Below are 24,250 nucleotides of genomic sequence, written 5' to 3' on the forward strand. Positions count from 1 at the left end.
AGTGAACCAAGGGATGGAAGACCTGTTTCTGCTTCTGTCTGTTGCTCTGCCTTTCAGATAAATAACCTATATTTTTTTTACATTATGGAGGGAGTGTATGTTGGACTAACAATACATACTCATCGCAGCACGCTTGCTGAGCACTCCAACCACAGGTCCAAGTAGCAAGGCAGGCACTGGAGCCACAAAGGCTGAGCCAGCCCCTGCCATTGAGGAGGAGTCTAATAGAGAAGACGGTCGCAATGCAGTGCGGTAACTTACGGAACACAGGAAGTCCCATTACGAGGGACAGTGGGAGACAAAAACCAAGTGACTGATTGCTGGGTGTATGTGATTTGTACAGGGAGATGTCTGAGAAGAATGCAGACTTTTCACCTTTGGGCTTCTAGAAAGGCAAATTCAGACACAGGTAGGAGGGCAGTGGAGGCAGAAGGACCAGTATGTACAGAGATGAGACACCAAACTCATTGAGTACAAAGGTAGAAAGGATAGTGGTTAGAGCATCAGTCAGATAACAGGGATTCCGTCCCCTAAGTTAGGCAAGATGACACATTTGAAGCCCGTGAGGAAGAGCAGAGAGAAATGGGACAAGCAGAGGCAAGGGCTGAGTGTGGACAGGGCCACTGCAGTTCACCCACAATTCTTTCCTTTCCAAGATTTGAATACTTGCACTGTGCTAGGCCCTGAGGAGCCTGGAGAACATACAGTCAAATAGATACAGCATCTGCTTTAAAGGATTTTATAGTCCGGGAATGCTCTGTTTAATAATGAGTATCTTTAACTAGGGGTGGAAGGCAGAGGGTATAGTCAGCATTACTGACTCAGCATTATAAAAAGCAGAGGTGCATTCTGTATCTTGAAAGAGATCTGAGGGAAATGATAGGAAGTGAGGCTCAAGAATAAAGTGCTTAGCGCAGTCTCCAGGAGAAATTCTATTTCATAAAATGATCTATAGAGGGCTATTATTTTTCAGCAAGGGCATAGCATATCGGATTTCACTTTTAACACATTCTTAGCTGTGGTATGGAAAATAGAAGCGGCAAGGAGCCAGAAATGCAGGTGAGGAGCAATTAGGGCCAAAGTAAAGCAGAAACAACAGGATCATGTGAAGACATCTATGGGGCTTGGAGTGGTTTAAAGGAGAAAGAGTGAGCAGCAGAGAGGTTTGGATGAAATGGAAAAGTTCACCTTAGTCACTGTTTCCAAATCAGGTGCAGACACAGTGGTTTGCCCAAACACCCTGAGATTCAAGATTGACAAAACCCATTTGGCAGAGTTTCACTGTAATATGTAAGAAATAGCTTTAGGCCGGCACAGAGGCTCACTAGGCTAATCCTCTGCCTGCGGCGCCGGCATTCCAGGTTCTAGTCCCGGTTAGGGTGTTGGATTCTGTCCCGGTTGCTCCTCTTCCAGGCCAGCTCTCTGCTGTGTCCCAGGAGTGCAGTGGAGGATGGCCCAGGTGCTTGGGCCCTGCACCCCATGGGAGACCAGGAGAAGCACTTGGCTCCTGGCTTTGGATAGGCGCAGCGCGCTGGCCATAGCAGCCATTTTGGGGGGGATCCTCCTTTCTCTCTCTCTCTCTCTCTCTCTCTCTCTAACTCTGCCTGTCAAAAAAAACAAAAACAAAAACAAACAAAAAAAAAAAAAACAAAAAAGAACGAACGAACTTTAAAAAGAACATATTGGGACTGGTTGTTGACAGCCGGTTAAGCCACTGCCTGCAGTGTCAGCACCCCATATTGCCACAGGTTCAAGTTCCGGCTGCTCCACTTCTGATCCAGCTCCCTACTAATGCACCTAGGAAAGCAGCAGAAGATGGCCCAAGTACTTGGACTCCTGCACCCACGTGGGAAATTCAGATGAAGCTCCTGGCTCCTGGCTCCTGGCTTAAGCCTGGCCACGCCCTGGCCATTGCAGCCATTTAAAGAGTGAACCAGCAGGTGGAAGATCTCTCTGTGTCTCTTCCTCTCTTTCTGTAATTCTGCTTTTCAAATAAATAAATAAATCTTTCTAAACAATAATACATTAACGGTCTACCTAGGATTTTGGTAGACTAGGTAATGTAAACCAATCCTCCCTCAAAAGCCAAGTAGAAATGAGAGTTTAACTATTTACCACAAAAAAGCTGCTTGAAGGCACTGAGGAGTTAACGAGGCTTGGAAATGTATGGGGCCTCCACATGGGAGACCCAGATGAAGCTCCTGGCTCCTGGCTTATCCAATTTATGCGATGGTTCACTCCCCAGTTGGCCGCAACGCCTGGAACTGTGCCGATCCGAAGCCAGGAGCCAGGAACTTCTTCCGGGTCTCCCACGTGAGTGCCGGGGCCCAGGCCATAGCAGAGAGCTGAGTGGGAAGTGGAGCAGCCGGGTCTCGAACCAGTGCCCATATGGGATGCCAGCACTTCAGGCCAGGGTGTTAACCCGCTGTGCCACAGCGGTGGCCCTTAAATCTTTTTTAAAAGTCCTATTAAAATATATATTCTAAAGTGCCCAATGGGGTAAGAAATGGAAACCACAATGAAAATTTGAAAACATTTTGAACATAATGAAAATAAAAATAGCAAATTACCAAAACTTGTTGAAAATAGTTAAAGCTATGCTCAAAAATTTATAGCCTCCACTGCATCTATTAGAAAAGAAGGGGACAGGTACTGTGGCGTAGAAGGTTAAGCCAGCATCCCATATGGGCACTAGTGTTCTGGCTGCTCCCCTTCCAATCTAGCTCCCTGATAGTGCACCTGGGAAAGCAGCAGAGGATGGCCCAAGTGCTTGGGTCTCTGCACCCACGTGGGAGATCCAGAACAGGCTCCCTGACTCCCGGCTTTGGCCTGGCCCAGCCCTGGTCATTGTGGCCATTTGGGGGAGTAAACCAGTGGATGAAGGATCTCTGTCTCTCTGCCTTTGAAATAAATAAATAAATCTTAAAAAAAAATCTGAAAATTAGTGAGCTGCACATCTACCTCAAGACATCAGAGAAATAATAGCAAATTATCTCAAGAATGAGGTGGAAGGATATAATTAAGGTAACTGAAGAACTGGTAAAAAGAGACAGTTAAAAATGCCAGGCAAGTTACACAAATAGATGTGAAAGGCAAAACTTCTTGAAAGAAAGTAATACGGCAGAAGGTCTTCATGCCCTAAGGTAAAGGTAAATTATATGTGATTCAACATTAAAAAAGTAGTAATCATAAAAGACTGATATACTGGACTAAAGTGAAAATAAGAATTTCTTGAGACACCATTTGTAGTAGAAAGGAAAGCCAGACTGAAAAAGTCAGTGTAACATAACTCCTACAAGGAGGGCTGTAATGAACACAGAACACATACCTGCTCCTGCAAATCAATAAGAAAAAGACATGTGATCCACCAATAAATAGGCAAGGGGTAGTAGGCTGTAGCAGTTAAGACACTGCTTGGGGGCTGGCATTGTGGCATAGCAGTTAAGCTGCTACTTGCGATGCTGGCATTCCAAACGGGCACTGGTTCCAGACCTGGCCGCTCCACTTCTGATCCTGCTTGCCTGGGAAAGCAGCAGAAAATGGCCCAAGTACATGGGCCCCTGCACCCATGTGGGAGCCCCAGATGAAGCTCCTGACTCCTGGCTTCTGCCTGGCCCAGCCCCAGGTCACTGCAGCCATTTAGAAACTGAACCAGCAGATGGAAGATTTCTCTCTGTCCCTCCTTCTCTCTGTAGCTCTTTCAAATAAATAAAAAAATAAATCTTAAAAAAAGAAACGAAAAGAAAAAAAAAAAAAACGAAACTGCTTGGGATGCCCACATCCTATACTGGAGTCCCTGGGGGGGCTTTAGTCTCTATTTCTGACTCAGATTTCTGCTAATGCACTCCCTGACAAGTCAGATGATGGCTCACATGCTTGGGTCTTGCTGTCCATGTGGGAGACTCAGGCTTCTGGTTCTGGCCTGGCCTAGCACCGATTGTCGTGGGCATTTGAGGAATGAACCAGCAGATGGAAAATGAATCTTTCTCTCTACCTTTCAAATAAGTAAATAAAAAAATTAACCAAAATAGGCAAGAAACTTGAATGGGCACTTCACGAGAGAAGATATTCTAGTAGCTGATAAAAAGTTTCCATCTAATCACTAGTCAAAGAAATGCCTTTTTTTTTTTTTTATTATTTTTTGATAGGCAGAGTTAGATAGTGAGAGAGAGAGAAAGGTCTTCTTTCCGTTGGTTCACCCCCCAAATGGCTGTTACGACCGGCGCGCTACGCCGATCTGAAGCCAGGAGCCAGGTGCTTCCTCCTTTTCTCCCATGTGGGTGCAGGGCCCAAGCACCTGGGCCATCCTCCACTGCACTCCCGGGCCACAGCAGAGAGCTGGACAGGAAGAGGAGCAACCAGGACAGAATCTGGCGCCCTAACTGGGACTAGAACCCTGGGGTGCCTGTACCGAAGGCGGAGGATTAGCCAAGTGAGCTGCGGTGCCGGCCCCAAAGTAATGCTTTAAATCAGGGAGATATGTTCCAGTAAGCTGAATTGTTAAGCTTACAAAACGACTGATAATAAATATTGGTGAAGCTGTGGAGCAACAGGAAGTGATGTGCTTCTGTGGGATGAAGAGCTGGCACACTCTATGGACAACTCGAGCATTCCCTACCACACACACACAAAACACACATATACATGCTTCAGGAGCCAGCAACTGCATTCCTACGTATATGCTCAGCCAAACGCACATGCAGGCCAGTCAAGGCACATCTGCACACTAGCATTATTTTCAATCATCAAAACCTGGAGACCACCCCCAAATGTCCATCAACTACAGAATGGATAAATCAGTTATACACAGTTAAGCACTAAAATAAGATGTGAGAATGAACAAATTAAGCGTATCTCACAAGCATGGATAGGGAAGTAAAAAAGTCACACACAAAAGACTGCAGTCCCATTTATATGATGCTCAAAAACAAACAAAACCAAACTAAAAGTTGAAAGAGAGTAATTACCTTTTGGCAGACAAAGGATTGAAAGGCTGGGAGCAAGATCCCAGGAACCCAGTGAGTTCTGGCACTATTCCAGTCCTTCATCTGGTGAGTGGTAAGCCAGTATCTGATTTCTGGCTATTTAAAAGTTGTACATTTATATTTTGTACTATTTTTCCACAGTTCTGCAATATTTTGATAAACAGGTAACAACAAAACCCCAAATTCTTATAAAGTGCCACTTTCTGGTATATATTCACCTAAAAGACCAAGTCTCACTCACATCCCCCAAAATATAATTTAGAATCTTCTTAGGTTAATAATAGAATTAGGTTTTGGTAGTATAAGTAACTACATAAGTGGATACATGAGTATTTGCTTAGCTCTGTATATATTCTACATGAATGAAATCAAGACAAAAATAGCACATTCCAACCTTGATTAGCTGTAATTCCAAATCTATGAAATAAATATGTGTGGATTTTGCTGAATACTATCATTGCAATATATATCTAATAAGAATTCAGAACCAGGGACTGGTGTTGTGGCATAGTCGATAAAGCTGTCGCCTGTGATGCTGGCATCCCATGTGGGCTCCAGGGCACATCCCAGCTGCTCCACTTCTGATCCAGCTCTCTGCCAAAGGCCTGGGAAAAACAGCAGATGATGGCCCAAGTGCTTGGACCCCTTTCCACCCACGTGGGAGACTGGGAAGAAGCTCCTAACTCCTGGTTTTGGTCTGGCCCAGCCCCAGCTATTGTGGCCATCTGGGCAGTGAACCAGCAGATCAAAGATTGATCTCTCTGCTCTCTCTCTCTCTCACTCGGTCTCTCCCTCTCTCTTTGTAACTCTTTCAAATAAATAAATCTTTAAAAATAAATAAATAAATAAATCTTTAAAAAAATTCACAACCAGTTTTTAAATTCTATCCAATTTCTTTTACTATCTTTATTAACAGTGGATGTAGAATTAGATTCTTATGAAAAGAACTGTGTCTTGTCAAGAGTAAAATAGACACGCTACCTCTTTTTTATTTTTGTAAAGTAGTAAAGCTTCAAAAACTTCATGTAGCACAAATAGTACAATTTATGTAAACCAAGTGGATTCTGAAATTTAAGTAAAGGCACTAAACATGAACACTACTACAGAGGCGCAGTGGGCTATGCCATCATTCTGTATGGGGCACAGGTTCCATTCCTGGCTGTTCCACTCCCAATCCAGCTCCCTAATGTGCCTGGGAAGGCAGCAGAAGATGGCTCAAGTGTTTGGACTCCTGCTACCCTTGTGGGAGATCTGGATGGAGTTCTGTGTTCCTGGCCTTGGCCTAACCCAGCCCCAGCCACTTGGGAACTGAATCAGTGATTGGAAGACCTCTCTCTCTGCCTTTCAAATAAATCTTTTTTAAAAAGATTCTATTATTGTGGCTACAAAAATATTTCAAAGTGGATTAAAAAACTGTTGCCAGAATTTAAAAATCAAAAAGGAGTGTGCATTTCACCTAGCAGTTAAGATGCTGCTTAGGAGACTGCAACCCATATTGGAGTGCCTGAGTTTGACTCCTGGTTCTGCTCCTGATTTCAGTTTCCTGCTAATGTGTACCCTGGGAGGCAATAGGTGACGACTCAAGTACTTGGATTACAACCACATACCCGGGAGACTGGATGAAGTTCTGAGCTCCTGGCTTTGGCCTGGCCTAGCCCCAAGTGTTTTGGACATTTGTGTAGTGAATCAGCAGATGTCTGTTTCCCTGCCTTTCAAATAAAAAGGGAAAAAAATGAATAAAAATTTATGTCATAATATAATCCTGTTTCCTTTTAGCATCCATTGAGAACTCCTCACTGTAGGAGCTACAGAGTGATTTATTCCAAGGGTAGTATTTTTATTACCTTCTCATTTAAAAAATCCTAAAGTGATGCTTTAAGTTATCACTCAGAGTAGGCACTGTGGCACATTGTGCCACCTGGGATACCTGCTTCCCATATCAGAGTGCCAGGTGGGTCCCCGCCACCCATATGAGATCCAGATGGAATTCTTGGCTTCTGGCTTCAGCTTGGCCCAGCTGTGGCTATTGTGGCTATTTGTGGGGTAAACCAATGAAAGATCTCTTTCTGTTATTCTGCCTTTCAAGTATATGAAAATAAATCAACATTTTAAAAAAGAGTCTAACTCATATATAATCATACATATGAAATGGTAATATGCATAGCAACTTTTAAAAACATATTCCTTCAAGCTCTAATAGTATCCATTATACAGATGATGTGGTTTAAAAAATGCCTACCAAGAACATCACTGAGAGGCCAGTGCTGTGGCGTTAGTGCCAGTATCCCACATGGGTGCTGGTTTGAGTCCTGACTACTCCAGCTCCCTGCATCTGGGAAAGCAGTAGAGGATGGCCCAAGTGGTTGCGCCCCTACACCCATGTGGGTGACCCAGAAGAAGCTCTTGGCTCCTGGCTTCGGCCTGACCCAGCCCTGGCCATTGTGGCCACTTGAAGAGTGATTCAGCAGATAGAGGACCTCTCTCTCTAACTCTGCCTTTCAAATAAATAAAAAATAAGTCTTAAAAGGGGAAAAAAAAAAAAAAAGAATGTCATTCTAAGAAAACTCTTTCCCATACATTCATACTTTCAGATGTGTGTGTGTAAAAGCTGATATCCTCCCAACTTGACATTCTCAGTAATTCATAGTCTAGTAAGGTACACAGGAGTTATTCCGATTTTAAAAATAGGAACAAGTCTATTTTGGGGGAAAAGAAACAGTATTAAAACTCATTTTAATTATTTTTCTTTTTTTCCATAGTTACTTTTTTTTTCTTTTAAGATTTATTTTATTTATTTGAAAGTTGGAGTTACACAGAGAGGAGAGGCAGAGAGAGAGAAAGTTCTTCCATCTGATGGTTCACTCCCCAGATGGCCGCAATGTCTGGAGCTGTGCTATCTGAAACCAGGAGCCAGGAGCTTCCTCCAGGTCTCCCATGCGGGTGCAGGGACCCAAGGACTTGGGCCATCTTCTACTGCTTTCCCAGGCCATTGCAGAGAGCTGGATTGGAAGTGAGCAGTCGGGTCTTGAACCAGCGCCCATATGGGATGCCGGTGCTTCAGGCCAGAGCATTAACCCACTGTTCCACAGTGCCGGCCCCAATTCTTTTTCTTTCTACATGAGGGCAAACCAATATTTATGCTTAAAATACAACAGGCTAGGAAATTTTAAAAGGATGCTGATTTTTAAGTTTCTTACTAATCTTTACTTACAGGAATCATTAAAGTAGCCACTAGCATTAAGTATACTTTCTACAATGGTATACACTCATTTATGGGTTTAGACTTCATCATTTAAGATATCAAATGTTTTATGGGGACTGGCGCTGTGGTGTAGCAGGTAAAGCCACTGCCTGCAGTGTCAGCATCCCATATGGGTGCCAGTTCTAGTCCCAGCCGCTCCACTTCTGATCCAGCTCCCTGCTTATGTACCTGGGAAAGCAGTGGAAGATGGCCCAAGTGCTTGGGCCCCTCACCCTCTTGGGAGACCCAGAAGAAGCTCCTGGCTCCTGGCTTTGGGTCTATCCAGCTCCAGCAGTTGCAGCCATTTGTGGAGTGAACCAGTAGATGGAAGATCTCTTTCTCTCTTCTGCCTCTGCCTCTGTAACTCTGCCTTTCAAATAAATAAATTAATCTTAAAAAAAATTTTATGAATTTAAGTATGGAAATATAGTAAATTAGCATCTTCAACTCTACATTGGTCTTAAATGTTTTTCAGAGTATGAAGGATTTAAGTCTGAAGATGAAAAGTACACAATCATATCTATCACAACCATATTTTAGAAATTGTTTAGATATTTTATATGCTTGAGTTAATGGCTGAAAATAATTACATTATACTATATTTAGAAGCAAATCAGAAAATTTTATTTGGAGTAGTAACTAAGAAAGCAACTTTTAATGGATACTGAAGAAGAATGAGATAATAGCTAACTTTGAAGAAATAATTTTAATAATTATCTTTCACAGAATCTTATTAAAAAGGAGGCAACTTTAACATTTGACATAGATGAAAATTCTCAATAAGAATCTAGTTTCATTACTAGACCTCAGATCAGTATGCTTTCTAGGTACAGATGTAAATCTTCAAAGTATATACATTAAATACAAGTCAACCAAATATAAAATAGTGCTGGACTATCCATCACTTTATGTTCTTGAAAACAAAGAGAGTAATGTACTTATACTCTTTTATTAAAAATGCCTCTTGGACCACAAATTCAAACCACACTGACTTATATCAGAAAATATCAAAATTTTCATTGTCTATTTCTATTATATATGTGTGTGTTTGTGTAACCATGGCAATAGAATTATCAATTGTTTAAGAAAGTGGCTGCTCTTCCTAACTTGCACTCAAGTTGAATCCTTGCAATCAGTAATACTTACATGAACTTCCTCTTTTGAAGTAGTAAAAATGAAAGGCATTAAATTAGTATCTAAAATCAGAGTACAGCTTTGTCTTTAAAAGTATATTTGTTATATCTGCATATGTGGTAGCAAAGGCCATATAAAAATGTACTTGGAAACTAATGCCATTATGAACATAAAGGTTTTATGTACATATTTTTGTCAAATTTTTAAGGAAGATCTAAAAACTAATTCATTATTGGGCAAATGTCCAGATGCTGAGTTGTAAATCTATTATGTTACCTCAAGGATGTGTTGTTATACAAACATTAAAAGTGCAGTAAGTTAAAAAAAAAAAAGAAAACCTTGGTTTACTATAGCTAAATCTTATATATAAAGTGGGTGTAAAAAACTTGTTCACTAGGAACAAAGCATCAAATAACCTCAGATGAATGTTATAGCCCAAAGTAGCAGTAAAACAAACCTCACAGCCAGGTTGTGTTTAAATGAAAATGTTCAACCATACTGTTCTGTGCTCTATCATAAACAAAAATCCATCAAAACAAACTAAGACCAAGGTATCTGAATTGATGTTAAGCAAAATGCAGTTTAGTTTACTGTTAAAGGTATTAAGAAAGTTCAACATATATGCTACACAGTTTGAGCACTGAAAAATAAACAAATCTCCTTATTATGGCTTAGAAATTCATTTTAAAAGAAGAAAGATTTGTCATTTAATATGAACACTTTCCAATATATTCTAAGGATATTATACTGAAAAGACCAGTTACGAAAAACAGTGATAACTATGAAATATACTTTGCTATAGGAAATAAGAGACTAACAAACACCCTATTTGTCATTACTGATTTCATCAAGATTTCTAGCCCTTTAAATATGAAACTTTAGGATTGAAACAAATAAACCAAAACAAAACAAGAAAATAAGCTAATATTTAAAGCAGTAGTACCAACAAATATGTGATTTACTCCCCTTATTATTTATAGTTTAGTTTTCCTTTTCAGCCCTTACAGACACTAGTTGGAATTTCTAAACATTTCTTTTTTGTTCTGAATCTTCTCTGTTAATACAATACTAACTCACAGCCCAACATGCTAACTGGTATCAATTAAAACACTGTTCTGACACACCTCTGGATCTGCTTCTTGGCTCTTTAAACTGGTGGTGCTACTTTACTGACTCAACTTACTTTTGCTGCTGATGAAACTGATCTGGTCTGTGGTTAAACTACTGACAAAGGAGCAGACAGTACCTCTAGAGCCCATCTCATTTCTCAGACTCATTAGGTGCATTTTACATAAACACAGAGAAGATAAAAAGAAGGAAAGAGGGACTTCTAAGTTGAGTTTTATAATATTCTGTTTGCAATGCTTTGGAATGGTTAATCTAATTTTTGAGATCTAACTCAGTGCACTTCTAGAGAAATATTAGACATCACTGGCAAATCCCAAGGACTGCTCCAGCACTCCAGCACAGGCTTCTCCCCACCTGCTCATCAAATCTAAATCAGCTACACCAATGAAAACAAATTTCAAGATCTGTTTCATTATAATAAAGTGTGGCTCTCATAGAATCAAATTTTGAGTCATGCCACATTAGTTCTAAAGCAAACAGAAAACAAATTCAGTCAAATTTAGCATCTAAGCTCACGGTTTAAGCTTACAAGAAATGAAAACAGCATAAAATGAGAACTATATAGCAAACACCTTGGGTCCAACATGCAATGACACTAATGACCACCATTTTGTCAGAATGACAACTGAAATAATTTCTGTCCTGAGAAAATACTCATGCATACTATCATTTCTCTATAAACACACATACATCTCATATAATTACATCATCATTTAAAAAACACTGATTTTACATTAAATTGTCTTTTAGACAATTTTGCACTGAATAACAATAAATTAGAACTTACTGTATATTTCAAGTTGCTTAAACCAGTATTACAGATGTTTACACAAAGAATTACAGTAATATACAAGGGCACTTCGATAAAAATTGTATGAGCAATGTTTAAAGTGAAAGAAAGGTTTATAACCAAGCTGTACGGACATCCGGGGGTTTAGGTCTCAGCAACAGGCCATTGGGTTTGTCAAAGGCCGATCGTTCACTCTTACAGCTGAGGGCACTGGTTGCACTGGATGTCCTAGAAGCTCCTCCTGAAAATACAAGAAAGAATTCAATTATTTAAGCTGGATACATATAGTATCACCTGGTAAATGTCCTCTCTTTTTTTTGTTTTAAAGGAGAGTCTTTGCCTTTTTTTAAAATTTGACAGGTAGAGTTATAGACAGTGAGAGAGAGAGACAGAGAGAAAGGTCTTCCTTCCGTTGGTTCACCCCCTAAATGGCCGCCACGGCCGGCATTGCACCAGTCCAAAGCCAGGAGCCAGGTACTTCCTCCTGGTCTCCCATGCAGGTGCAGGGGCCCAACCACTTAGGCCATCCTCCACTGCCTTCCCAGGCCACAGCAGAGAGCTGGACTGGAAGAGGAGCAACCAGGTCTAGAACCTGCACCCATATGGGATGCCGGCGCTGCAGGTGGAGGATTAACCAAGTGAGCCACGGTCTAGACCAATTTTTCTTCCTTATCCCACATGTGTCTAATAGGCTAATGCAATGATTCTTAATTGGGAACGCATTTCCTAATTCCCTGTGTAACGCTGAAGTGTAGTAACAAATAAGCCCAGACTTGGCATGAAATTTAGAGTGGAGATAAACATTCTTAAAAGCTTCTCAAGGGCTGGCATTGTGGAGCAGCAGATTAAGCTGCCACTTGTGATGTTGGCTTCCCATATGAGAGTGCCAGTTTGAGTTTCTGGCTGCTCTGATTTGAATCCAGCAACCTGCTCATGTGCCTGGGAAAACAGTGGAAGATGGCTCAAGTGCTTGGGCCTCTGCCAACAATGTGGGTGTCCTGGATGGAGTTCCAGGCTCCTAGCTTCAGCCTGGATTAGCCCCAGCCATTGCAGCCATTAGGGGAGTAAACCAGAGGATGGAAGAGCTTGCTTGCTCACTCTCATTCTTGCCTTACAAATGAATCAATAAATAACCTTTTACAAAAAAAAAGCACTTCTCAAGTGATGCAACTGCAACAATAACAACAAAACTCTATGTTGTACAACTATTTACATACTCATTCAACAAATGATTTGCTATATCCAAGGTACAATATTAATATAGGTTACTGAACCAAGACCTCATCTTAGTCACTATCTAAGGAAGCAATGTTTGTAGAATGAGTAAGTACAATGACTAGTAAGGGTCAGTGTTGTGGCTCAGCAGGTTAAGCATCCCATATGAGCTCCGGTTCGAGTTCCAGCTGCTCGAGTTCAATCTAGCTCCCTTCTAATGTGTCTGGGAAATCAGGGGAAGAAGTACTTGGCCCAAGTACCCATGTGGGAAACCAGGATGGAGTTCTGGATCTTGGCTTTGACTGAGCCCAGTCCTGGCCATTTGTCCAATTGGGGGTGAATCAGCAGATGGAGGATCTCTTTCTGTCTCTCCCTGTCTCTCTGTAACTCTACCTTTCAACTAACTAACTAACTATATCTTAAAAAAAAAAAAAAAAAATAAGTGTTTAAGACCCAAGGCCAGTGTTGTGGCTTAGAAGGTTAAGCTGCCACCTATAACACCAGCAGCCCATATGGGCTAGGTTCACTTCCTGGCTGCTCCACTTCCAATCCAGTTCATTGCCAGTGCACCTGAGAAAGCAGCAGAAGATGGCCCAAGTGCTTGGGCCCTGCACCCATATGGCAGACCCAAAGAAGCTCCTGGCTCCTAGCTTCAGCCTGGCTTAACCCCAGGCCACTGTAGCCATTTGGGGAATGAACCAGCAGATGGAAGAGCTCTCCCTCGCTCTCTAACTCTGCCTTTGAAATAAATAAAACTTTTTTTAAAAAGTGTTTAAAACTCACATGAGTACTGGGAAGCCATAGCATTGTAAATGGTTCCAACCTTACTTACTTGAATCAGCTTTTTTTTTTTTTTTTAAAGATTTTATTGATTTATTTGAGAGGTAGAGTTACAGACAGAGGAAGAGGGAGAGGGAGAGAGAGACTGAAAGAGAGAGAGAGAGAAAGGTCTTTCATCCGCTGGTCCACTTCCCCAAATGGCTGCAACAGCTGGAGCTGGGCCAGGAGCCAGGAGCTTCTTCCGAGTCTCCCATGTGGGTGCAGGAGCCCAAGTACTTGAGCCATCTTCTACTGCATTCCCAGGCCATAGCAGGGAGCTGGATCAGAAGAGGAGCAGCCGGGACTAGAATCTGCACTAATATGGAATGCCAGGCTGCAGGCAGATGATTAACCTACTATGCCATAGCGCTGGCCCAGTATTAGTTTTATATATATATATAGTTATATATATATACATATACACATATATATGTACACGTACACATCCACACAGAGTTTAGGATACATACATGAATGCATACACAGATCTCTGTAAAGCAAAGTGTCTGGCCTTTCTAGAGGTTGAATATTCTGGCACTAAACGGTCACTTCATTCCTATCTTCGCTGGGTATGCTCCTGGCTAAGTCTGTACCAGATCATCTATCAAGCACTGAGTTATTATATCTGGTAATTCTATAGTTTGCAAATTTTGCTTCAGTTATCCACTGAGAAAGAAACAGCACACATAATGGCTGGAAGTATTAGCAATAATTCTTAGCTAGCTAAGAGGAATGTTCCAACAATTTTGAAATAGCACATCTATTCATTTCTTCCTTCTTTTTTTATTTGTTCTTTTAATAGAAATATTGAAATTAAAAGTCCCTTGTCCATTACCCAAGAAATTACTAATATCTCTCGATTTTCTTTTTATGCTGCCATGCGTGCTGTAATGAAAACTCAAATTAAGGGATCTAGCACAAAACAAAATATATCAGTGAAAAAGAATATATTCTAGGAGTTAGTTTTTGCAAAATTTATCAGAAGAATATATTATTTTAAAAAATGATAGAAGATATGAACAATTATAAAATAAATGTGAATATGCTTACTTAATGGGCTATATTGACCAAGAGTCGATCTCACTCGTCTTGAGGATGGAGGTGGGTTGAGATAACCCATGTTACGATGATAGTCCATTAGTTGTTCTGAACGTTTCATACCAACTGTTGGCTTCACAGCTTCAAGCCTTTTCAGTAAGGCCTTCATTAAAGACAAGCAATTCCAAAGTCACTGTTAGAAAACTAGGGACAGTATTTTTAAAAGGCAAAAAGTTTCTAGAACTTAAGATTCACTAAATACTCATAAAGTAGGAAAGATTTTATGCATTTTTAAAAAATTATTCAAAATGCAGAGACACACACACCCCTACACCCTATTTCAATCTGGGCCAGGCCAAAATCAGAAGCCAGGAACTCAATGCAGCTCGTTCCCATGTATGGCAAGGACCCAATCACTGAATTACTTCAAAAATATACTTTAAAAAAAATTCAAGGGTTTTTGCTAGCTCTATAGTTAACCAAACCGCCATGATTAAACAGCTTCTTATAGGTATATCTCTCCAGATATATATATCTTACAGAGGTTAATTATTAAGTTATGAAGCAACATAATGGGAATTATAATGCTGAGTCCATTGTTAAACCTTAAAAATGACCACCAACAAAGTGTTGAGAAAGGAATATTTAGGTAAACCAAATGGCTTGGGGAACTTGCCCCGGTTGAATTTTATCATTTATTGATTTGAACTTTCTCAGAAGCAAGCTGACCTTTATTTGCAAACACAGTAATGACCTGCATTAAGATTCACATTAAAAAATTTAGCCTCATGAATTTAGTTACAGGACAAGTTTTCTCCATATAATCTTTTTTCCTTCTTCCTATTGTGCTAAAATATACACAACATTTACCATTTTAAAATTTGTAAGTGTACAGTTCCACGGTATAAAACACTAACTCATACTAAGTTCACTTTGTTGTGAATCATTAACACCAGCCACTTCCAAACTTCCACAACTCAGTGTTCCTGCTCTTACCAGTTTTATCTCCTGCCCTTCTATTCTGAGGCTCCATTAGTGCATGCCTGAGCAATTCCAAAGAAGGGATGGTGGGGGGGAGAACAAGCCAAACATTCCGGAGAGAGTGGTTTACTTGCAACTCCTTTTGCATAAAATGCCCTTTCTCAGTTTTCTTAGGAAAGAATCAATCAGTGAAGTCTTACCAAACTAGAGTTAGTGGCTCTCTTTGCTGAACCAAGAATTATGATTTGAAAACTGTTCCAGCTGACTGTGAAGTCTATGGGTTTTCCTTCCTTTGTTGACAAAAGTGTATAATCTTTTTTTTTTTTTTTTTTTTTTTGGACAGGCAGAGTTAGACAGCGAGAGAGAGAGAAACAGAGAGAAAGGTCTTCCTTCCGTTGGTTCACCCCCCAAACGGCTGCCACGGCCAGCTATGCCAATCCGAAGCCAGGAGCCAGGTGCCTCCTCCTGGTCTCCCATGTGGGTGCAGGGCCCAAGCACTTGGGCCATCCTCCACCGCCTTCCCGGGCCACAGCAGAGAGCTGGACAGGAAGAGGAGCAACTGGGACAGAACCTGGCGCCCCAACTGGGACTAAAACCCGGAGTACTGGCACCGCAGGCAGAGGATTAGCCAAGTGAGCCGCGGCGCCAGCTAGTGAATAATCTTGCAGTTCATAATTGTGCAAGAAGTTTCCTATGTATCACATCTACATCTGCTGGTTTTTTCTGATTATCCAATTAATTACTCATTGAGCTGTGCTGGAGTGGGAAGAAAAGAAAACTTGCTATTTTTAGTTTATATTCATTTCATTTTTGGTAGTGAAAGTCTCAATGCTTAACCATGCCTATTTTCCTAAATTTGTTTGGGTGGATGTCTGTTTTACTTTTTAATTTTTAACAAACTGCAATGATTATTCATCACATGTAAAACAATATAAGGTAAGCTGAATGTCAATTTGAAACAGTTTGATAATAAGGTTAAAAATCAGTAGCCTGATATGTCCATTATCAAGTTTACATACATGCAGAAACTTAAGGAAATAAGAGAAATGATTTGATTCAACACAGAATCATGTCTGGGTATCTGGGTATCATATAAATATAACAAACTAAGCAAAGGCAAATGTAATGACTTGAGAAACAGCTAGAAATAGCTCTTGTTACTTTCAAAACATGAAGTGGTAGGGCCAGTGTTGTGGTGCAGCATGTTAAACTTCGGCTTGCAATGTGGGCATCCCATATCGGAGTGCCAGTCTGAGTCCTGACTGCTCCACTTTCTGATCCAGCTCCCTGCTAATATGCCTGGGAAGGCATCAGATAATGACCCAGGTAGTTGGGCCGCGGCTACACATGTGAATGATGGGGATGGAGCTTCTAGTTACTGGCTTTGGCCTGGCCCAGACCTGGCTGTTGTGGCCATTTGAGGAGTGAATCAGCAGATGAAGATCACTCTCTGTCTCTCCCCCTGCCACTCTGCCTTTCAAATAAATCTATCTTTAAAAAAATTACAGTGTATGGGGCCGGCACTGTGGTGCAGCGGATTAACGCCCTGGCCTGAAGCACCAGTGTCCCATATGGGTGCCAGTTCAAGACCCGGCTGCTCCACTTCCAATCCAGCTCTCTTCTATGGCCTGGGAAAACAGTAGAAGATGGCCCAAGTCCTTGGGCCCATGTACCTGCCTGGGAGACCCAGAAGAAGCTCCTGGCTCCTGGCTTCGGATTGGCGTAGCTCCGGCCGTTGTGGCCAATTGGGGAGTGAACCATCTGATGGAAGACCTCTCTCTCTCTGCCTTTCCTCTTTCTGTGTAACTCTAACATTCAAATAAATAAATAAATCTTTTAAAAAATTACAGTGTAAATACTAAAATCAAAAGTATACGCATTTCAAGGGGCAGACAGTCTATTGGTTAAGATGCCCATGTTGTATAACTGAGTTCAATACTCAGCTCCATCTCCCTGCTAATAGACCCTGGGAGGCAGGTGATGGCTCAAGTGGTTGGGTTCCTGCTACCCAGCACCTAGGTGGGGGACCTGGATTGAGTTCCCAGTTTCCGGTTTTGACCTGGCCCAGTCCCAGCCATTGTGGGCATTTGGTAAATGAACCAGCAGATAGGAGGGAGTTCTAGTCTCTCTGTTAATACAATTTAAATCCCAGCTGCTCCACTTTTGATCCAGCTGTCTGCTATGGCCTGGGAAAGCAGTGGAAGATGGCCCAAGTCCTTGGGCCCCTGTGCCACTAGCGTGGGGAAACCTGGAGGAGGAAGTTCTTGATTCCTGGCTTCAGATAGGCCCAGCTCCGGCCACTTGAAAGTCAGAATTACAGAGAGAGAGAGAGAGAGGTCTTCCATCCTCAGTTCACTCCCCAGATGGCTGCAACAGCTGGAGCTGGGCCAATCTGAAGCCAGGAGCCAGAAGCCTCTTCTGGGTCTCCCAAGTGGGTGCAGGGGCCCAGCTTTGGACCATCTTCCACTGCTTTTCCAGGCCAAGGCAGGGAGCTGGATCGGAAGTAGAGCAGCCGGGACTCAAACCGGCGCCCATATGGGATGCAGGCACTGCAGGCGGCACTGCTGCCATCGCTCCAGCCTCCTGCATTCTTTTTTAAAGTTGTATATATTTGAGGTAAACAACCTGATGTTTTCATATACATATATACTGTGAAATGAACACTACAATAAAGCTAATTAATGTAATTATTTTCTCAGTTACCACTTTGTGTATATTTGTTAAGAATCAGGTTTGGGGTCTGCATTGTGGTGTAGCAGGTTGTGTCTCTGCCTGTGACATCGGCATCTCGTGGGCACTGGTTCTAGACCTGGCTGTTCCACTTCTGATCTAGCTCCCTGCTAATCTGCCTGGGAAAGCAGTGGAAAATGACCTAAGTGCTTGGGCCCCTGCAACTACATGGGAGACCCGGAAGAAGCTCCAGGCTCCTAGCTTCCATTAGATGCTAGGAGGTCCACTGCAGCCATCTGGGTAGTGAACCAGTGAATGGAAGCTCGCTGGCTCTGTCTCTCTCTGTCTTTCCTACTTTCTCTGTAACTCTGCCTTTCAAATAAATAATAATAATAAAAAACTTTAAAAAAAGAATGAGATTTATCTCAACAAATTTCAAAAATACAAGGTAATGTTTCAGTTATGCAAGATGTATATTCTGGAGAGCTCACATAAGGCTTAGTGAGTGTGGTGAACACTATTGTATTGTGTACTTGTTCAAATCTCTTAAGCTTCTAGGAAGTATCATTCTTTCTGGAAATACAATTAACCTAGCTTGAATTCCCCCCATCTTTTGATGTAGAAAATAATGTGCTACTGTGGCAAAAAACGACCTACATGAAAGATCACTGTGAGTGAGATCCCAGTGGAAAGAAGGGACCATTAAAGGCGGTACCTTTCTCTGAAGGGAGGAGAGAACTTCCACTTTGATTATGGCCCTGTCTAAATAATGTCAGAGTTTGTGGACTCAAGAGGCTTCCACAGCTTTGGCAGCTCATGACAAGAGCCTTGGGTGATTACTGACGTCATAAATAAGAGTGTCAATTGTTAAATCAACAACGGGAATCACTGTGCACTTACTTCCCATGTAGGACCTCTGTCCTCAATGAGTGGTACTATGAGAATTAACTATAAAACTTGTTTTCAAACAGTACTTTATACTTTGTGTGTCTGTGTGGGTGCAAACTATTGAAATCTTTACTTAGTACAGAGTTGGTCTTCTATATATAGATAATTAAAAATGAATCTTAATGAAGAATGGGATGGGAGAAGGAATAGGAGGTGGGACGGGAGTGGGGATGCGAGGGTGGGTATGGGGGGAAGAACTGCTATATTCCAAAAGCTGTCCTATGAAATTTGTATTCATTAAATAAAAGCTTTCTAAAAAAAAAAGAAGAAAGAAAATAATGTGTTAGTGATTTCTGCAGCTGTTAGCAAAGGCAGGTTGCTTTATTGTTTCTAAAGTGATGGAGGCAAAACTCTGTCAGGACATTAAAAACTATTGGGTGTCCTATATCCAGGGCAAATCAAAACAACTGCTTCCATTTTCTCATAGCTAGTCATACTTATTCATCATTAGCTTGCTGTCTTTTTTGGAAGGAAATAATAGGTGGTAACTAAAGAAAGAAAACCAGATTAAATGAACTGTAAGTTATTTCAAGATCTGAAAGATATTTATTAATCAACAAATTAACATTCATGGTGCTGGCGCTGTGGCGTAGTGGGTAAAGCAGCCTCCTGCAGTGTTGGCATCCCATATGGGCACCAGTTCAAGTCCCGGCTGCTCCACTTCCAATCTCGCTCTCTGCTGTGGCCTGGGAAAGCAGTAGAGAATGGCCCAAGTCCTTGGGCCCCTGCACCTGCGTCGGAGACCAGGAAGAAGCTCCTGGCTCTGGATCAGTACAGCTCTGGTCGTTGCAGCCTTCTAGGGAGTGAACCAGCAGATGGAAGACCTCTCTCTCTCTCTGCCTCTCTGTAACTCTACCTTTCAAACAAATAAACAAATCTTTTTTTAAAAAAAGAAGAAAGAAAAAGTCAAGCTTGTCTCTTCCTCTCTAATGAGTCTGTTTGTTTAAAAAATTCATACATTTCAGATCCACTACAAACACTATAAATCTTCATCTTTGTGACAACGTATCATTGTCCCTTTAATTATTCTGTATGAATTTTAAAATTACTCCTGTAGGCCAGGAGACAAAGAGGATTTTAGTTTTTATTTAAAGTTTTATAATTTATCTAAAAATTTTTAATTTACACACATAAATATTTTCACTTTAAAAATATTTTAATATGTGAACTCCTCAGTGGAAATATCATAGTCTACTTCATTGTCCACTTATTTGTATTTTTCTGGATTTACAACTGACCAGTGGTTATTTTATATTTGTGCGTTATTGTGTACATGTATGTTATATATATGTGTGTGTGTTTTATATATGTATGCTATGTGTGTGTGTGTATGTGTGTATAATACCTTATGAAGTAAAAACCTATAAAGTAAAAGAGAAAAAAAGACATTAACTCCATTTTAATTTCAGGCTTTAATCCTGATATACTCCTGCAGGAATCCTACTTCTTCCCTAACTGCTTCAATTCTTTCCTCTCCCTCCACCCCTTCTTTTACACCTGAGAAAACTACATATTTTTTAAAAATGAAGTACTCTTACTTCTAATTAGAGTAAACAGTAACAATAAATGAGTATATCTTTCTGAAATTATTATTCTCTTTCAGAAAAATAGATTCATGTAATGTTCAAGTGAAGTTAAGATATGGTTTAAATGAGGTTATTTCAAAATTCATAAGTTAAAACACCAGTCACCTTTTTAGAAATAAAGTTCTAATATAATTGAATCCATGTGGAGCAAGCACGCCCTCTACTGGACAAAGCTACCTTTCTTTATTTCCTTAATTTTCTCTGGCTGAAGTTTGTTGAAGCTGAAGGTGCTCAGCTTCACCAGAAGGGAAGATGGAAAACAGCACGCTGCTGACGTGAGGCACAGGGCTGGCTTTCATACAATATCTCTGTTCTCCTCCTCTGTACAGCACTACTTCTTTGAAGCCCTGAATTATTTCCATTTAAACAGCCTCTAAGTTAGTACTGGGTTCTTGTGAGAGCACTTGAAGATAAATGCTTTTAACTGCCTATTGGCCACCTGAATTTGTCTCTGTCACAGGAGATGGAGCAAATTAAAGAATTCAAATCATAAAAAATATAAAGTAATGGACCCTGTTTGTGTGTTCATCTGACACAGAAATAATTACAGAAATTTTTTGTGTGTGTATGTCTACCTGAATGAGTGCTTTAAATATAAACACGCTAGAAACAGGTTAAAAAGTATACTTGGGAGTGGGTGTTATGGTACAGAGGTTAATATGCCTACATCCCGTATTGGAGTGCTGAGGTTCCTGAGCTTTGGGCTCCTGGCTTCAGCCTGCCCAGTCCCAGCTGTTGTGGGCATTTGGGGAGTGAACAAATGGATGAAAGATCAGTTTCTCTCTATAGATCTCTCTTGCTCTGCCTTTCAAAAATAAAGAAATCTTCAGAAAAGAAGTATAGGGGCTTGTGCTGTGGTGTAGAAGCCTTAGCTTTGGCTGAGAGAGAGAGAGAGGAAGAAGAGAAAGAAAGAAAGAGAGAGAGAGAACTCCTATTCATTGTTCCCAAATACCTGCATGCTAGGGTTGGGCTAAGGCAGAGGCTGAGGTCAATGAAGAAGCACAGCAAGCCAGGAACTAAATCCAGAGATCTCCCATGTGGGCTAGGACCTAACCACCTGAGTCATTACTGCTGCCTCCCAGGGTCTGCACCAGCACAAAGCTACAGTCAGGAGCTGAAGGTAAGCATGAAACTCTGGCACTCTGGCATAGAGCATGGGCTCTTAAAAGCTAAATCACATGCCCATACCTCTTTGACTTCTTTAATGCGACTACTAGAACATTTACAATTATACAAGTGGCTTATATCATGTTTCTATTGTTTGAGAATCTAACAAATAAATTCTTACTATCAAATGGAGAAAAATAATGTACATATATACAAATTACTACATATAGAAAGTAAAAAAGAATAAAACACTAATAACTTTCTGCTGGATTATAATAGGTGAAATACACAACTGATTTGGAGAATAATAAAAGCTGCAAGTAGAAGCTGCTGACAGTTTTGCCCTATAAGTACACAGAATAGTCATAGACAATAATGGCTTCAACTTTTCAAAAGTAAGCCCCTGGGGCTGGCATTGTGACACAGTGGGTTAAGTTGCCACATATAACAACAGCATCCCATATTGAGTCCTGGCTGCTCTGTTTCTGATACAATTCCCTACTAATGCCCCTGGAAGGCAGTGGAGGACAGCCCAAGTGCTTAGGCCCAACACCCATTTGGGAGACCTGGATGGAGTTCCTGGCTCCCTGTTGCTGCCTGATCCCGCTCTGACTGTTGTAGCCTTTTGGGGAGTGAACCAGTAGATGGAAGATCTCTCTCTCTCTTTTTCTCTCCTTTTCTGTCACACTACTTTTCAAATATATAAAAGTATCTTTAAAAAGAAAAAGTAAACCCAGGTTCCTTAAAAAGGAATACAGAAATACTACTGTATGATAGAGTAATTCTACTCTTAGGTGTAATACCCAGAGAAATTAAAAGGAGGAATTTGAACAGATATACTTTTCTGTCAATATTCCTCTAGCTTAATTCACATAGCCAAAAGGTCAAACAGATCAAGTGTCTATCAACAGATGAGTGGATACTGAAATGTGTTACAAGTCTAAAATGGAATATTATTTAGATAAGAAAAATGAAGTTCTGATACATGCCACACCATGGCTGAAACTTAAAAGCATTATGCTAATAGGTCACTTTAAAGAGGGTTTCTGAGCTGCAAAACCAAGACCTTTAAATGCTATGAACAAAGACTGAAGTTCTCCACAGGATATCAGTCACACAATACTGTGTTTTCCTGAGGAGAGATAAGATTCAGTCACTCATAATCATGACATAATCCATGACTGGTGATATAGGAAAGTAATACATGTTTGAAAGTCTTAAAAAAAAAAAAAAAACTAGGCCGGCGCCGCGGCTCACTAGGCTAATCCTCTGCCTAGCGGCGCCGGCATACCGGGTTCTAGTCCCGGTCGGGGCACCGGATTCTGTCCCGGTTGCCCCTCTTCCAGGCCAGCTCTCTGCTGTGGCCAGGGAGTGCAGTGGCGGATGGCCCAAGTCCTTGGGCCCTGCACCCCATGGGAGACCAGGAGAAGCACCTGGCTCCTGCCATCGGATCAGCGCAGTGCGCCGGCCGCGGTGCGCCGGCCGCAGCGCGCCGGCTGCGGCGGCCATTGGAGGGTGAACCAATGGCAAAGGAAGACCTTTCTCTCTGTCTCTCTCTCTCACTGTCCACTCTGCCTGTCAAAAAAAAAAACAAAAACAAAAACAAAAAAAACCTAATTTTTTCTTTCAAGCCCCATTTATCCATTAGGACAAAACTAAAAACATTATGCTAACTGAAATAAGACACTAAAGGTCAAATATTATGATTCTGATATCTGAAACAGCCAAATGTATAGACAGAAGAGAGATCAGAGGCTTTCCTGGGCTAAGGGGAAGGCAGAATGGAGAATTATTTAAAAGGTAGAGTTTCTTGTATGGAGTGGTGAAAAAATTTTAGAAATAGTGATTACCATGGCTGTACAACATTAAGAATGTACTTAATTCAACTGAACCATATATTTAAAGATAGTTACAATGGCAACTTTTTATATATATATATAATATGCATTTTACTACAACTTAACAAAATTAGTTATACACTAAATACTGAACTGTACACTTTAATTGTGTATGGCATGTGAATTATATCTCAATAAAGCTGTTTTAAAAAAGTAACCCAAGGGGCCAGCGCTGTGGTGTAGGTTAAAGCCCTGGCCTGAAGCGCTGGCATCCCATATGGGCGCTGGTTCTAGTCCCGGCTTCTCCTCTTCCGATCTAGCTCTCTGCTATGGCCTGGGAAAGCAGCAGACGATGGCCCAAGTCCTTGGGCCCCTGCAGCCACGTGGGAGACCCTGGAAGAAGCTCCTGGCTCCTGGCTTCGGATTGGTGCAGTTTCAGCCATTGAGGCCATTTGGGGAGTGAACCAGCGGATGGAAGACCTCTCTCTCTGTCTCTACCTCTCTCTTTAACTCTGTCTTTCAAATTAAAAAAAAAAAAAAAAAAACTTAAAAAAAAAAGTAACCCAAAATCCTAATATAGGTAACCTGCATTTGAATTTGGGCTCCACCACATACAGGCTGACCTTGAGCAGTTTTCTTCATAACAATAACTATGTCATAAGGTTACTATGAGGATCCAATGACCTAACATTTGTAAAATAGGATAAATGACATAGCTGCTTAGTAAATAAAACAGGCTTCAAAGACAAGTGAGAGTGCAAACAGCAAGT

The 24,250-nt window shown here is 41.2% G+C and overlaps 1 protein-coding gene across 10 annotated transcripts in view; it reads right to left on the minus strand.

Annotated features, from left to right (window-relative positions):
- Positions 1–8,827: 8,827 nt before the first annotated feature.
- The window catches only part of CFAP97 (cilia and flagella associated protein 97), a 52,054-nt gene continuing 36,631 nt past the window's right edge, over positions 8,828–24,250 (minus strand). For 7 of the 10 annotated variants that reach the window (XR_016229067.1, XM_070068373.2, XM_017338577.4 and 4 more), the window contains 2 exons: positions 14,363–14,513; positions 8,828–11,519 (listed from right to left, as the gene is read on the minus strand). Coding sequence is in view for 8 of the 10 variants with exons in the window: in XM_070068373.2 (XP_069924474.1) it covers positions 11,392–11,519; positions 14,363–14,513 (279 nt within the window). In the remaining 2 variants the exon portion in view is untranslated. Of the gene's footprint in view, positions 11,520–14,362; positions 14,514–20,218; positions 20,311–24,250 lie in introns of those variants that run through there. The other 3 variants (XR_016229068.1, XM_089325771.1, XM_089325773.1) reach the window with 2 other exon arrangements.

The sequence above is a fragment of the Oryctolagus cuniculus genome, chromosome 2 (genome assembly GCF_051225735.1).
Source record: "Oryctolagus cuniculus isolate XC-2025 breed Fujian yellow rabbit chromosome 2, ASM5122573v1, whole genome shotgun sequence".
NCBI classification, from domain to species: Eukaryota; Metazoa; Chordata; class Mammalia; order Lagomorpha; family Leporidae; genus Oryctolagus; species Oryctolagus cuniculus.